The sequence below is a fragment of the Python bivittatus genome, unplaced genomic scaffold (genome assembly GCF_059951505.1).
Source record: "Python bivittatus isolate LINGU-HERP-01145 unplaced genomic scaffold, Pbiv_v1 ctg000480_np1212, whole genome shotgun sequence".
NCBI lineage: Eukaryota > Metazoa > Chordata > Lepidosauria > Squamata > Pythonidae > Python > Python bivittatus.
Window position 1 is genome coordinate 1721139 of NW_028277075.1, and position 17007 is coordinate 1738145.

At 35.4% G+C, this 17007-nt stretch overlaps 1 protein-coding gene across 1 annotated transcript in view; it reads left to right on the top strand.

Moving 5' to 3' along the window:
• PPP4R3A (protein phosphatase 4 regulatory subunit 3A) overlaps positions 1 to 16569 on the top strand; it is a 33220-nt gene extending 16651 nt beyond the window's left edge. Inside the window, exons 7-15 of the mRNA XM_007432959.4 lie at positions 195 to 311; positions 2855 to 2986; positions 3084 to 3186; positions 3746 to 3904; positions 5552 to 5721; positions 8098 to 8240; positions 9441 to 9631; positions 11079 to 11305; positions 14642 to 16569. Of these exons, the coding sequence (XP_007433021.1) occupies positions 195 to 311; positions 2855 to 2986; positions 3084 to 3186; positions 3746 to 3904; positions 5552 to 5721; positions 8098 to 8240; positions 9441 to 9631; positions 11079 to 11305; positions 14642 to 14740 (1341 nt within the window). The 3' untranslated portion in view covers positions 14741 to 16569. The remainder of the gene's footprint in view (positions 1 to 194; positions 312 to 2854; positions 2987 to 3083; positions 3187 to 3745; positions 3905 to 5551; positions 5722 to 8097; positions 8241 to 9440; positions 9632 to 11078; positions 11306 to 14641) is intronic.
• Positions 16570 to 17007: the final 438 nt, after the last annotated feature.

Below are 17007 nucleotides of genomic sequence, written 5' to 3' on the forward strand. Positions count from 1 at the left end.
AAGCCTGAACTGCATTTATGTCTGAAAAATGGAGAATATTTTAAGATTGGGGCAGTAATATAGAATAAAATTATAAATTTTATAAATTATAAAATTTAAAAAATTATAAATAAGTGAATTAAAATAATTAAAAATAAATTTTTTCGTCGTGCCTTTCCACTGTATGTACACAGACTGTTTTTGTTTGTTTGCAGGGCATGGATGATGCCCAAGTGCGAAGTGCGGCTACTGATATATTCTCATATTTGGTTGAATATAACCCATCTATGGTACGAGAATTTGTCATGCAAGAAGCTCAGCAGAATGATGATGTAAGTAGGTGATCTTTGGTTATGCTTCCATTAATAAAGAACATGAATAAAAATTTATTTCAGAACTGTTGAAAGAGTTAATTTTGTATAACTTTACAAATAGCTTACGGTTATATAAATTTGTGGCTCTCAATTTTGCATAACATACAGTAAACCTCTTCAGACTTCTTCGGATGTGTTGGATTATAAATTATGTAATATTTATTTAACTCGAAGAAACTTGATAAAGAACCTCATCTAAATAATCTGTCACTGACTTCCTGCAAGTGAGTTTACAGATTAGGGCCTAGCTTGAGGAATACACAATCATCCCCCCTTTATTTTCCTAGCACATATTTGTTTTTTCCCAGGCCTAGAACTATGGTTCAGTATTACTTAATCAGCACTAACCATTATTGTTACAGATGAGATTTCCTCATATAACTGGCATTTGCAAATCAATTCCTTTAACTTATTATTTGAGAATCCTACTTATTATTAACCCTAATGGTAATCATATTTAATCCTCTTATGAGTGAGAATTAGGCTATTAAAGTTTCTCTCCTCCTTGCAAACACAGAAAAGTAGGGGGCTACAGGTGAGCCATTACTTCTCTCTCCAGAAACCCTCCCCTTGGTTTCTGTGCTGGATGTGTGGAGGCCAAATGTCTCACATCACAGAGTAAAAAATGCAAAGAACTGCCACTGGGAGGGACTGAGCAGTCCTCCCCTTCTCCATTAGTTATCTGTACTCTCACATGTGTATAAATCCTCATTATTTATGGTAACCATGCACAGATATACAATTATAATGAAGTGGCCTTTCAGTTGAAAACAGTTGACTAACAACATACTATATTATTTTAATAAAACTGTTCCTTCACATGGCATAGTTTTGTTATTTATGTTGAATTCTGTTGGGCAGAAAATATTTCTGTTAAATGCTATAGATCCAATTTAGATGATATAAAGTGGTACTGCTTGAATTGAGAGGTTATAATACATAATTTGTTAGATCCTGAAATACATTTTAATTCACAGTGGCATTTAGTGAGTTGTTTAGTAAATAAAATGCAATTTTTCCAGAACATGTAGTTCAGATTATTTCAATTAGTATTAGCATGGGGGGGGGGCAATTTTCCCATGGATGTGTTGCTGTGATACTACATACTATATAATTGGGTCAACAATGTGCATTCACCAAAGTACTCATTTTTATGTAAACTTTTAGCAATAAGACACACTAACCTGGTCTATATGTTACAATTATAATTTGACTTCTTTGGTTTTAGCTTAATGTACTGTGAGAACCCAGCCAATTGTGGTTTGCGCAAAAGCCCTTTTAGCCATGGTTCTGCCTACTGTTTGAGCAGGAGCTGAGAGTCCAGGAGGACCCTCATACTATAAATCAGCTCAGTCTGGAGGACCCTCATACTATAAATCAGCTCAGTCTGGAGGAATGCAACCTTGTCTAGAGTTAAGGACTGACTATATTCCAGTTCACTTGGCCTTGAAATCCACAGCCACTGTACTTGCTAGGTTTCAGTCTGAATATGTTTTTTGCCACGCTCTTGTCTGTATATTGATGGTATAAGTGGTCTCACCCAGCAGCTTCATGTAGATGATAAATAGCAAGGGAGAAGAAGCCAAACCTTGTGGCATCACACAGTAGAGACCTTTGGGCTCAATCTTCCGTCCTCCACAATCACTGATAGGAAGCAGCCACTTAGGGAGAACAACTGCAACACAATGCCCCTAGTCCCAACCCTCACATCATGTTCAGAAAATATTACGGCCATGGTATCTAAAACTACCAAGAGATTCAGTAGGACCAGGAGGGCTGTACTCCCCCATCCCAGTCCCACAAATTATCATCCAGCAGAACAATCATATGGTTTTCGTTCCATGCCTTGGCTGAACCCTGGCTGATAGCACTCCAGATAAATTGTTTTATCCAGGACTCTCTGTAGTTCTTTGTAACAATATTTGCTGAAAAGGGAAGTTTGCAGACAAGACAGTAGTTGTCTAAAATAACCAGGTCAAGTGATGGCTTGAGGAGGTGGGCAATATCACTTTTTTCAAGGTAAAATATAAATGCTTCTCTCTCAAAGATGTGTTCACTGCTGTCTATACCAAGTCTTTATTTCAGTCCCTTGCTGCATATTTCCTATTATAAATATTTTTTAATTTTGTACTTGTCAAGTTCTACAGTTGACTCAGTATCTGTGGATCATTGGCAGTCACATTACATAAATACCGTCTGTCCCTATTTGTTTTTTGCTGCCTTCATAGAACAAGCACTGGAGAAAAAGAATTATAACTCTTACTGAGATCTTTATCTTCTCTCTTTTTTGATGCTATCTTAAAATCTTTGTCTGATATCAATATAACTACTTTGGGACACATTTACTTTTTTGAAAAAGTACAGGATAAGTGGATGCTGATACAGAAACACAGTTCCATCTGATCCATAAGTTCAAGCCTCTAACTAGAATTGCTTTTTGGTATATTTCATCTTTTAGTTGTGTGCTTAATGTTTCTGGTGTTTTATTTTTTTTAAACTAGGATATCTTGCTCATTAACCTCATCATAGAACACATGATTTGTGATACAGATCCAGAACTTGGAGGAGCAGTCCAGTTGATGGGCCTATTGCGTACCTTGGTAGATCCAGAAAACATGCTAGCTACTGCCAATGTAAGCAAAAAAATCCATTCTTACTTTTTTTTTTTTCCTGTTAAAGCATTAGGATTAGCATGCATTAAGTAGAAATTGGTTTCTTTTTATTTCATAGAAAACAGAAAAGACAGAATTCTTGGGATTCTTTTATAAACACTGTATGCATGTTCTCACTGCACCGTTACTGGCCAATACTACAGAGGAAAAGCCTAGCAAAGGTGAGCCTTCAGGAGGTTCTTGCACTATTGTTTCTCAATCATAAAATTGACAAGTGATGCTTGTATATGAGGAAGAACTGTACTGTAAGGATTGTTGTGGTACTTCATTCTACTATATTTCTATTAGGCATGGGGGTCCAATTTCATCCTAATGTGTTCCCAATCTAAAGTAGTTTGACATTACACCTTGTGTGAATGTATTTCACTTAAGCCCATATTTCCTGCTTATAAATACGTGAAGTTTTATTGTTCTTTGTTCATATTTATACTCTGTTTAAAAGAAGCAAACATTCTGTATTAAAAGAACTAAAGAAATATTGGAGAGGAAAAGAAAGTCTGCTATGCTTTTTTTTGTTTTTTTGGTGGTGTTAAATTCCAAAATGTATTTGCTTTATATGCCTGACAACAATTGAGAGGGAAATTAAGCAGTCCAATCTAGTTTGTGTTTATGTTTTTATGTTTAGCTTTTGCAGGTAGTAAAATGTGAGCTATGTAAAGGACATCTTTTGAAAAGCATGGAAATGTATATCAGCAAATGCATTATTTGTTTTACTTTTAGATGACTTTCAGACTGCCCAGTTATTGGCCTTGATATTAGAGTTACTAACTTTCTGTGTAGAACATCATACATATCATATAAAGAACTACATAATTAACAAGGATATTCTTCGAAGAGTGCTAGTTCTAATGGCCTCAAAGCATGCATTCTTGGCACTATGTAAGTATGATGTAATATAGGCCTCCTCCTTTATGTATCAGCAGTCTTTTTAGATATTTTCATTTGCCTGTTGTTATTTTTAATGAAAACATAAAACATGAAATAGTAATATTGAAAATATATTTGTGTTAGCTGTCTTTTTAATGGCACTGTGCAGTATTCTGAAATTGATCTCCAAAAGATACTCCTGAGCATAAATATAGCATCTGTCTGCAATACCTTGAAGCAGGCATACCTTTTCTCAGAACTGTGTGGTTGCCCTTACAGCTGCTGCTCTAACCTGGGACAGGCATGGTGCTATCAGATGTTGTAGACAAGTGCTTCCACATGATCTTAGGTACTTTTTGGAGACTGACTCCAAAATGCTGCATAGCCGTATCCCCCCCCCCCCAATTTCTAGATATAGGTTTATTAACACCCAAAGAAGGGAGAATACTTACATCTTAAATCATCATGGGTGGACCTCAAAATAATACACTGGAAAGTGTTATATTGCAAAAATATCTGATATTTAAAAGCTTAAATACAATAAGAATTCCAGGAATGTATAGGCAAACAATATCGAATCTTACATCCAAAAGAGCAGATCTGTTATTTACCTAGATTGTTATCCTACATATTCTTAAAGAACTTCTATAGAGCTCTTAATGTGAATGGTGAAGTATATTTTCTTTTTTTATACAACAGCTTAATACATGTTATGAGTGATATGAAGGATAGGCAAACTGATATCTTTGAGATGTTTTGGATGTAATTTCCAAATTCCTACTATCGGCCATGGTGGTCAGACTGATAGGAAATGTGCAAAAATAACTGGAAAGCCCAAGTTAGCTTGTCCTTGTTCTGTGTAGTTTTGTTGTTCCTCTTGTTGATGTATTTCCAGTCTCAACAGACTTTGCTTCTTTGCTTTTTGCTATAGTATAAACAAAACTCTATCTACAGATAGAATGGCTTCTTAAAAAAATTTAATTCCCTTTCCCCTTCATGTATCCTTTCAAATCCGCTTTGCAAAGTTGGGTGACGTTTCAGTGTAGAATTTGGCAGTGCATAGGGGCTACGGATAGAAGAGAACTTTGATTGCACAATTAGAAGTCCATTTATGCAATATTACATGTCTATTTATCACTTTTTGACAATAAGTTGTGCAACCCAAGAACCATCACAAACTTCTTAACCAAAGAGTAGGCAGTTTTTATTGGTCAGTGTGGTAGGTACAACTGGAAATTAGAATGGCATGGGCAGTTGTAAAACATACATTTACTGGAACACAAATAAATGAGGTTGTACATGATCACCACTGTTGAATCCCCAGTATGATCACCACTGTTGAATCCCCAGTATACTTTCTTTACCTTTTTTAAAAATTCGGAATAGGGAACAGAATTCCAAAAAGCACTGGACTGCAGAAAATCATGCCTTATTTTCTAAAAATGCTAAAATAGGCCTTTATGTAAATAAAAATGATAGCTAGTTTTTTAGTTAAAAGAATCTTAAAATATTAAACTCAAGTGGAGTATGTCTGTGAACATGTAGGAAGATGTCTGTAGATACAGTGTTACATATCTGATTTAATCCTTGGACTGTTTTGCACAAGATGAGTGAAAGTAGCTGTTTTTCACTATTGAAAATATGTATTTTCTTCACTAGGTGCCCTACGTTTTAAAAGGAAGATAATTGGATTGAAGGATGAATTTTACAATCGCTATATAATGAAAAGTTTTTTGTTTGAACCAGTGGTCAAAGCATTTCTCAACAATGGATCCCGCTATAATCTGATGAATTCTGCTATTATAGAGATGTTTGAATTTATTAGAGTGGTGAGTACTTCTTTTTAGAGAGGAATGAATATCTGATACTTGGGAATAAGCAAAGTTTTCTTGCATGTGTTGACATGAAGGAGCAGTTCACACAATCAGAAACATTGGAGATTAAGAATAATGGATATTCCCATAATATTGGTGGTGATAGAATTATGAGACATTATATGGATTCTTTGGGGAAAACATTCACAGTCACTTTTATTTAGAACTAGACAACCCGTGACCCATTGGGTCATCATTTCAGAGATATTTCCTTACCTAAACAGAGAAACAGAATGACCACGGGCGGGCAAAAAAGCAGTGGGAGCAGGAGCGACTTCTGGCTTACTGCTGGGTTTCCCATTGACTTTTCTTGTGGAAAGCTGGCAGGGAGCATCAGAAATCTTCCTCCCTCCCTCCCTCCCTCCCTTCTAAGTCTCCCCCACCCATGCATCCTCCCTGATCAAGTTTAGACTTCCTGCCGACTTCCCCATTGACTTGTGGGAAGCTGTCAGGGAGCATTGGAAAGGAGGATCACGTGACTGCAGCTGAGTGCGGCAGCGGCGCTGAAGTGGCAACTTTTCCAAATTTCAATCCCATGGGAGTAATTGGTCCTGGATTTTGGATGCATTCTGTAAATTTGCCCATTTGAAGTACCTTGTTTAAAAAATTGTTGCCCTATGATGCACTGTTTCGCCCAGTTGAAGGTTACAAACAATCAAAAAGACACAAGGGTTTCAGTAGTATATAAATTAAGACTTATGGAAAAAGTGTCCATTAATTATTGTTATGAAGACAGTGGCTCAGGAATACACAAATATGGAAAAGATGGAAATCTGCAACTTAGGTGGATCGGAAGATTGTGATCGGTCTGTTGCCACAAAATAGAGTCCCATGAACATTAAGGAATCAGGTCAGGAATAAAGAAGATGAAGAACTTAGCTTGACTCTACACCAGGAAATCACCATTCCTGATCTCTAGAGAAAGATGGTATGTTGGGCTAGGGATTAAAATTAATTTGGATCATTCTCTTTCAAGGGACTTGGGTTGGGTGCTACTCACAACAAATTGTAGTTCCTGCTAATACTAATGCTAATATTCTGTCCTTCCACAAAAAAAAAAAAAAAAAAGTCCAAGAAGAAGGGGGTTGCACTTATTTACATGGTGGCCCATACATCCTTTTAAATATTTTCTAAATTAAATCTTACACTATTCTAATGGTACTGAGGTCTTTGAAAAATACATTTTCTTTTATTGCTTTATGGAATGCCCACAGGACAGTGCTATAAGCTTACAAAGTTACTTAAATGTTAAAGTATTTAACAAATTGATCTCAAGCCTACCTCAGAGCTCATAAAACAGTCATATTCCTCTGTGCCTAGTGGTCCAATCTGGTAAATCTTCATGTAGTTCCATAAATTTTTAATTTGCCAAATTGGAAATTACCCTAAAAGCAGAATGTAAATGAAATGGACTTAACTCTGATCTAATATTCCCTCCTCTGATCACCACTCATGTACTAAGAGATAACTTGTTATTTAATGTAGAAGCTTATATGTTTTAAAAAAAAAACTTGCTTACCAATTCTGGAGAGCAAGTTTGATGTAGTGGTCGAAGGTGCTGGGTTAGAAGTAGGGAGATCTGAGTTCTAGTCCTCAATTAAGTACAGAAGCCAGTTGACTGATGTTGGACCAGTCATTTTCTCTCAGCCATAGCCTGCAAAGTTGAAAACCATCCCAGAAAAAGATACTGGCAAATCACTTTCAAAAACGTTACCAAGAAAACTGTATAGACCTGTCTATGTAGCCACCAGGAGTCAAGATTGACTCAAATAGCTGTAATAACACCATTATCACTTGTGTTAAAAGGGGACACTTCTGAGGCCTAGGTGTTTTGAGCAAAAATCAAATGAACGAGCAGCACTTACTAGATATTTTGATGGACATTCTTTAGTCCACTGTGTTATTACTATGAATGGGGCCATAGGCTCCTCCCTGTTCCACAAATAGTGCTGGTTTATTTGACTTTATTTTTATGTTACCATGACATCCAAATGTAGCATGATGGATTCTTTCAAATAATTTGTTTTAAATTTCCTTTTTTTAATCTGTTCTCACTGAAAGAAATCATTGCAACTTGCTAAGATTAAATGACATAGTAAAAGCATACCAAGGTAAATAAACAGTTTACAACTGTTCCATTTCAGCACTGTTGACCACCTGTTTTTTGCAGTAATTGTCATGTTTATGTTGCTTATCAGTTGTATGCATGAAAGTCTACCTGACTTTTGAATAGATCAGATTTGTTGTCTTGTACTTTTGTGAGTAAAACTGTACAGTTTTTCTGTGCTATTTTTAACATTTTAAATGGGGAAAAATAACTTTGTTTTCCAGGAAGACATAAAATCCTTAACAGCTCATGTAATTGAGAATTATTGGAAGGCGCTAGAAGATGTAGATTACGTGCAGACTTTCAAAGGTTTGAAATTACGTTATGAGCAGCAAAGGGAAAGACAAGATAATCCCAAACTTGACAGGTTAGTGCACTCTGAAATTATTATTAGATCTTTGTCTATTGAAAATTTTCTGAAAAACAGAACAAGATTTGTAGTTCAGTTATTGAAATGTCTTTTCTGTGGACAGTTGAATGATCATTTATTCTTAAATGACGAGCCTAAGGAAGGATGTAATAGATGTACTGTTTCGGAGAGATGTTTTAATTTAAAAAATATGTCAGGACTGTACAGAAAATACACACATCATACAATTGAACAAGATAAATTTTCTACATTAGTGTTGCAACATAAATCTGTATTATTCAATGCCAAGAATGACAGAAGGTCCTGAAATCTATAATTCACTACCAGTATGGTTTTATAATACTAGTTGCACTTTGCAGGAATAAGTTGTATGTATGTCACTCACCTGGGAGATGCTCCTCAGTCATCCAAATAATGGAGATAATGCAGTGCAGAGATCTGTTAGAAAGTGAAAAATTTACCAAATCTAAGCACAGCCCTGTTAGCTAACTTAATTTGCATGAAGAAATGTATTTTTAAGAATGCTTCTGAATTCCCAGATCTATGAAGAGGGAGACACATCCATTAACACTGCTGGGAGTCAGGTGGCATATAAATTTTATTATTGTTGTTAAGAAGAAGACACCATTTTGCTTGCTGGATAAAATTGGCTAAGAGATTGTGCTTGCACTTGCAAAAGCTGTATACAATGTTGCAAAAAATAGCTAAGAGAGTAATATGTTTATGCATATATTTTAAAACTGCAGTTGTTTTATGTATTTATTAATGAAGTTTATGTAATGCCTGAAAACCAGAATTACGTTAACCTGATCACAGTTAGACTCATTGACTTAGGAGAATCTTGCTTCTCTTTGTTGTATAAGAAAATACCTCACGGTTGATCTACAAAATTTTAAATATATATTACAAATTAACCCATGCAAAATACAGTTGAACTGCTTTATTTTTGCATAACCTTATGTTTGCACAGTGGCTAAGTAACTAGGTCAGAAATGGTAATACGTGTTGACACATGAGCACTTTCTCTTTTTCTCTCATTAATACTGCACATGTGGAGTTAGCTTAGTAGGAAAACACATGTGTTAAAGTAGTTGATTAAGTGCATTCCAGAAATATTAAAGGATTAGGATTCAGCATGATACTCATTTTAGCAGTGTGCATATATTATAGCCTCATTGCAAAAACATCCTTTTATAGCATGCGATCCATCTTAAGAAACCATAGATACAGAAGAGACGCAAGGACTTTGGAGGATGAGGAAGAAATGTGGTTCAACACTGATGAAGATGATATGGAAGATGGAGAGGTAGTGGTGCCACCCTCTGATAAAAGTAAAAATGATGAAGATATTATGGATCCTATAAGTAAATTTATGGAAAGAAAAAAATGTAAGTAACTTAGGGGAACATGTTACTAGTTGCCAGCCTTGTCCCGTTCACTAATCCCCCTGGCCAACATGGGGTAGAAAAGAGCAGGTAAGCTGCAAAGACAAAGGAGCTTCAGTAGTTAGAAAAGCCTTTGGATCACTTGCAGGACCACCTGTCTCCTGTTATTTCAGCACATCTCACAAGATATGGCAGGGTAAGCATGCTCTAGGTCAGTGTTTTTCAAACTTGGCAACTTTAAGATGTGTGGACTTCAACTCCCAGAATTCCTCAGCCAGCATGCTGGTTGGGGAATTCTGGGAGTTGAAGTCTGCACATCTTAAAGTTGCCAAATTTGAAAAACACTGCTCTAGGTCCCTTCTATTAAGCAGCATCATCTGAGCGGACCCAAGAGACATGCTTTAAGGGATTTACCAAGTAGATGTAAGTGTTCTTGGACGTAATGCATTTTTGGTTGGTTTGTTGCTTTTAACCTGGTATTACCTGCCCAGGGTCACATTGCAATTTGAGCACCCGTATTAAATGATTGAATAAATAAATAAATATTTTCTGTAGCAGAAAGACTAAAACAGTACCTGAATAGAAAGAGTGGTAAATCCATACCATAATTCACTTCCTGCCCTAAATAGCACAAACAAGCTATTTACTGTATCCATGTATTTTCAAAATATGCACAACTAGGTTTTATTTGAAAGGCTAGTATGGCCCTAATAATAACTAGAATCATGATTAACCCTGGACTACTGGATTATCTTTCTAGCACAGATCTCTCCCTGCTTTTCCTCTGCTGCCATTTACTGTGATTACAACTTCTATTTTTGTTAAGATGTAGCTGTAATCTAATGCCAACTTGGGTTTTTTATTAATTTGAAATCTGGTTATAACAAACTGTTAACTCATAAAAGCAAGTCAGCAAGGAAAAGTTGTCTGAGTTAAATTTACTTGCCTGTGTTTGTATTGCATATATTGTATCTATTCAACAATTCTTCTGTAGGTTGCTTTCAACAACAAATACAGTATAAATCGGTAATAAATGGAAGTAATGCAAAACATCATAAAAGTAGTCAGCATCAATGCATAAAGCAGTAAAAATAGATATAATTAAAACTTTACAGTAGAGCTAAAATTTAGTAGATTAAAATTCACAGATTTAAAAAGCTTGGGAAAAATTTTAAAAGTCTGCTGGTAGTACTGAAAATAGTATAAAGAAGTGGCTAGGTAAGCCTTTCCACTGACGAATATTATTCCCTACTTGGTAGATTTGAAGAGATCTTTATGCAGTTGTGAGTAGGTATAGGTAACAACTAATGTCTTTTCCATTTGGGGGGAAGGCGGGAATAAAAGTTCACTGAAATAAGCAGAGGTATTTCAGTAGTGTGATCAAGTGGTATCTTTATCCTATTTGCTTAACAGTACAACTTGTTACAGCAGTGTTTGTTTTACATTGCAGTTAAAGAAAGTGAAGAAAAGGAGGTCCTTCTGAAAACGAACATTTCAGGTCGCCAAAGTCCAAGTTTTAAACTTTCCTTCTCTAGTGGTACAAAGACTAACCTCACCAGCCAGTCATCAGCAAGTAATTTGCCTGGGTCTCCTGGGTCACCAGGATCTCCTGGGTCACCAGGATCTCCTGGATCAGTTTCTAAAAGCACATCTCAGATGGCAGCTATAACTACAAAGGTACTTTTTCCCTTTAATCAAATCATGCTACAGTATTATGTATATTTTCCGTATTAGCCAATCAGTCCACACAGTTACTATTGTGCAAATGAAATTTGCTGTTTGTTTGAATAGAGTTTGTGTTTTCTCCCTCTAGTTATGTACCTGTTTAATAAAGGGATATTTAAAATAATTATCATTGATTTTGTATCTAGTTGCCCTTCTTTATTGCTTTTCACTATCCACAGTTGGAAATATAAAGAATATTTTATAGAAATTAATCTAGTAATGAGAAAGAGATTGGGGTCAGGGCTCAGAGTTTATTAACATGATGGTTAAAATGCATAATTTTAAGAATCTTATAGACCTGAGGATTTTAGGTGAAAACTACCCTCTAGTTTGTCTTCCCCCTCAGTTCTTTTTTGATCTCCACATTATCAGAGGCATTGAGACTGTTCTATATTTCTCTTGAGGTAAACTGCATCATCTTTGCTTCAGCTTTCTCATATATCCTCATCTGCAACAAAGCGCGCAAAGAATTTTGAACTTTTATTGGGGAACCTGAAATCAGTCTGAAAATCATTAGCTTTCCCAATGTTAAACCAGTCCACAAATGTCTCAGGTGCAATAGTAAATTGGCATCTGTACATGGGCACTCAAATTCGCCTTTCATATCAAGTGTTTGACAAAACAGTTCAGACACTTGATATCACTTGATACCAACTTCTTTCATGGAAACTTGCTTTCCTGACAGCAATCACCTCTAAGAAAAAAGCAAGGGTTTCTTAACCCTTTGGGTGGATCAGTCTTATTTGTAGTTCAACAAGAGCAGTGTAGCTTTCCTATTGAAGATTATGAAACTCTTTCATGTTAGAGCCTATTGTACAATGTAGTTTTCCCATCCCCTTCAACAGAACTTGAGCAATCTCTCCATTCTCTCAGCATTTGCTATACACTGGCTTACTTTGTAGTTTGGACTGTACATCTCCATTGGTTTTGGCATTTATTCATTTGTTATTGAAGACTAAAGATTTCACCTGAGTGTACCTGCCATCCAACCAAATTGGATAGAGTAGACATATTCCAGGTTCCTTCCCTTGAATGTTGCCATCTTGTGGAACCTAGGAGGCACACCTTTTCCATGGCAGCCCCTCCCCTCTGGAACACCCTTCCCCTTGAGATCCAGCAAGCCTGTATCCTCTTGAACCTCTAGAAAGTCATAAAGAGCTTACTCTTTCCTCAAGTAATAGGATAGGATGAAGTCAGGGTTGGAACACAGCATTGTTGGTTGCATCAAGAGAAATTGGTAGTGATGTCAGGTTTCTGTGTTTCTGTTTTTATTGTTTCATGCTTTTATTTATTTTTTGTATGATGTTTGGTTTTATATAACTGTTGTGAGCTGCCCAGAGTTGTGGTTCTAAGATGGGCAGTCATACAATTCTTTTAAATAATAAATAAATAATTTTTCCCCATAATGGAGGAAAGGTACCATGAAGCTTTCTGATAAAATAGTATAGTAACTCACTCCAGTAGGCTTCAGAGGATATTCTACCAGAAAAATTGCAGATAGTAAAGTAGCCCCTTGGGCCCGATCTCTACCTTCATCAGCGCTATTGTTTAGATGTCCATATGAAGTCTGATACTTCTTTTCTTTTTGTTCCCATGGTGCAGCTGTTTCTTCTCCAAGTTGTCAATTACCAAATATGTGTGATGCACAGAGTCCGCAATGAGTAATTAATTGCTTAACTGTAATTGTGGTTGTTCAAATAGTCATCTGTGCATTCATACAATTCATCCATCTACCCTTTTGCAGGTGCCTGTGCTTATAGATAGGGAAAGTGGGAGACACATTGTACATGCACACTGGAGAGCAGCTCCTGTCAAAAATCTTCAGCTCTAGAAGGTTCCCAGCATGAGCTCTGCATTAGTGTATCTCCCACATGAATGCACAGATGACCACACAAAGAATAACAGTTATAGATAAGCAATATGTTCTTCTATAATATGCAGATGTCAGTTGCTTGTTCTTGTTTTTTGATGATGAATGAATCAATATGAGTAACTTGAAAAAATAAATGAAAGGTACTATTATTACTTTGCTTGTTTGGACAGGAACTACATGCAACAGATTAAACCTTCTCAGTTTGCCATATCTATCATGCACTATTTTGCCAGTTTTCTTGAAATAGCTTTAACTATAGGTTGCAGTATTCGATCCACTGATTTAGGAAAAGATTAGAACTTTTGTCATGAGAACCTTCATTCTGCAGTTCGCTGTTGTGAAGAACCAAAATTTTATGGTTCGGTCAGCATTAAACAATGTGATTCGTTTAGGGTCAGGGTTAGTGTCTTCAGTGAATCCATCCATTGTGGCTTATTCAGCAAACCTTGATTATGTATAATGTATGATCCCAGACATTTCAACACTAATGAAGATATACATTCTTTGTTCAGTGTCATCTATCAAAAATCTTTCTTTCCTGAACCAACAGGCAAATTGATGTTTTTTGCAGCAGTTTTCTTGTGATCTTTTTCCTACCAAATAATGATTTGTATCTCTAAGGATTTGTTGGACTCTAGTAGAATAAAATAAACAAAGAGATTGCAATGTATCAGAGTTACATCTCGCCAGAAGAAACCAGTCTTTGAAAAAGCTATGAATAGGTTTCGCAACTATGTTGTTCATGGGGAGAAACCCTAATTGCCTTTGCAGATAAATCAGATTTAGTGGTCTTACCCATATTAATTTTGTCTATTCAAAATTAAAGGTGGTATGTTTTTATTACAGAGAATTTCAACTCATTAAAGTGCTTAGTAGCATAATTATACTATTAGGGGATTGTATCGCATATGGAAAATTATGTGTATTTGTCATACTCTATTTTTTAGGACAACATATTGTATTTATCATGAACAGCATTCATTTAATCCCAGTTTGCCTTACCTGAGTGCTAAAGAGACATCACTGTATATTTTAAGATATGGGTCAATTCAGAGTAGATAGAGCATGCGGTAGGGTAGCACTTCATAATCTTTAAACTTCATGCATCTTAATTGCTTACAAATCACCTAAACTTTTCTTAGTTGTAATAATGATAAAATACTTTTACATATTTCATGTATTAACATTACTAAGTAGCAATTCAGTATATCCATAATTTCTCATTTAAATATTGTAAACTGTTCATTAATGTGTTTTACAAGTTTATCAAAATACTATAGCTTTACATGAAACCGTTTATTTATTTATTTATTCAATTTATATAGCCACCCATCTCAAACCTACTTTAATTGATAAATTAAATTGAAGAATGCAACTCAGTTCAGTTTACATATGATTTTTGTTTGTTTTTTCAGAGAGGACTAGTTGGGCTTGTAGACTATCCTGATGATGATGAGGAGGAGGATGAAGAAAATCTACCTTTGACCCAGAAAGCAAAGCTAGAGTCTTCATAATGACAAGTATGAAGATCAGTGTGGATTATGTTATAAACTAGGTTTCCAGAAGGGGAAGTCCATATTATAAAAATAATAACTCTAATGAATTACTGTGTATAACACAGATCAACTTTAAAACATAGATTTCTGCTAATCAGTGCCAATTTGGCAGAGCAGAAGAAGAGGAAATACTACGCTTTATGGAAAAACATGCCTTTGACCTCTCCAGCTTGGACCACGCATTGCCCTTTTCTCAGGGAAGGAAATGGAAAATACAACACCAACAGGGCAGGAGTTTTGATAGTGGAATTCTGGATTGGCTGTTCAGTTGTTACAATCAGATTATGATTTCTTGGACCACGTACAAGACTTTGAAGAACAGGCTTTTCTGCCATAATTCTTCATTAGCTAAGAATGCCAGCAGTTTCTTTCTATAAAGAGACCTGCCTTTAAAACCACACATTCTGAACCTTTTAGTCAAACTACAACAGGTTTTAAAAAAACAAAACTCTTTCGGGGAGGGCTCAACATGTTTCCTCTTTTTTTAATCTGTTCCCTTTTGCCCTTTAAACTGCAGATTTTTGTTTGGAGATGAGGGATATATCTATCCCTTAATTAAAAGATTGAATGGAATTCTAGATGTCACTTTTATGTCATAATTTTATTTTTATTTTGCCCCGAGTGTATGCTTGGTTGTTGAGTATATATTTGGGACCATTAAAATTTTTTGATGTAATATAATCTCACTGTTGTGCTGGTACCTGTTTCACATGTGTAATTCTGTTCTACATCACATTTCTTAATGTGTTTAGAATTTTATGGGAGATGGTATAATTTTTATTGAAAAAGAGCAAATTAATCTTGCCACAATGTGCATACAAAAAGCAATACTATTTTGTGACTAAATATTTTATATTAAACTTTACATCATCAACTGTCTTGAAACAATTCAGGGAAATAGGTTGGTTTTTTTTACAAGAAAAAATACTTTTAAGTAATCTATAAATATGAAATTAGTATTCCAAAGAGATTTTGAAATTTCTTAACTCGAACCATGCTGGTATGTTTAAATCCAATTTAAAGTGGTTATCAAGAGTACAGTCATACTGACACATTTGAATAAAAAAAATAATTAAAATTAAGGACTACAGCATTAGTGGTATTTTTTAAAAACTGATTCCCTTTGGAATACCAGTTTTAATGTTGCACGTGATTCTGGGCTTATGATATTTTTATGAGAATTCAATTAATCTAATTCTTGGGAAGAAAATAAGTTATTCTAGAGAGGTAATAATAACTATCATTGTCTTACTGCATAGTAGACTTTAATACCCCCAAACACAAGAACTATTGTACAGATTTTATTTGAATGCATTTATTATCCTAGTCATCAAAATACCAGCAATTTTTCTGCAAAAGTGCAGGTTTCAAATATGATTTATATCCAGTTTACTAATTTTCTTCACAGTGTGGAAGACTTACTCTTTAGGTTAAAACTTCACATAAAATTTCAGTGCTCAAATATTGCACTGTACAAAATTGTTTTCAGTTTTTTAAATGTATTAGCTACTCAGTTTGGGTATATTTGCTGTTCATCCTAATCAGAGAATTCTCCAGCGATCCCATTTATTTTAGCCTGCAGTCAAACGTAGTCAATAAAGGACAAGGTATCAGAGGAAAAGAAATAGAATGAGTCCAGTATAATATCCAATCATTTTATTCATAAACATCAAATTAATTATATGCTACAATTTACAGTACTGTGCTCATGTGATAGCAATAGCAGTGTGCTATCTAGATTACACTACTTTATCTGTGTACTTTAGTTAGAATTCTTGGCATCTTAATCAAATGTTTCCCAAGATATGTTTGGAGAAATTATAGTACATACAGTGTACTATACAACTTGTAAAACTGAGTTTAAGTTCCTAGTGATAGCTTGTAATTTTTGCTGTGGACATAAAAATAGCACTTCTAAACTAGCTTTCTAAGGTCCTAAGACAGTGCTCTGTCTCTTGCATTCCGACTAACCCTCCATAAAGATGGCCTCCCCAGCAGAAGTTCTAAATGCATATTCTGTACTATCCTTTATAAACTTGGTGCCCTCCAAATGTTTTAGACCATAAGTCACATCATTCCTAGTCACTAGTTGTACTAGCTAAATTAGAGGAAGTGTTCTCAAATAGGACCTGGTTACTGTCTCCCATAGTATCTGCCCAACCAATTCAAACTTGCAGGGTTGGTGCAATTCCTTTGATTAAACAACATAATCTATCAGTGCGCCA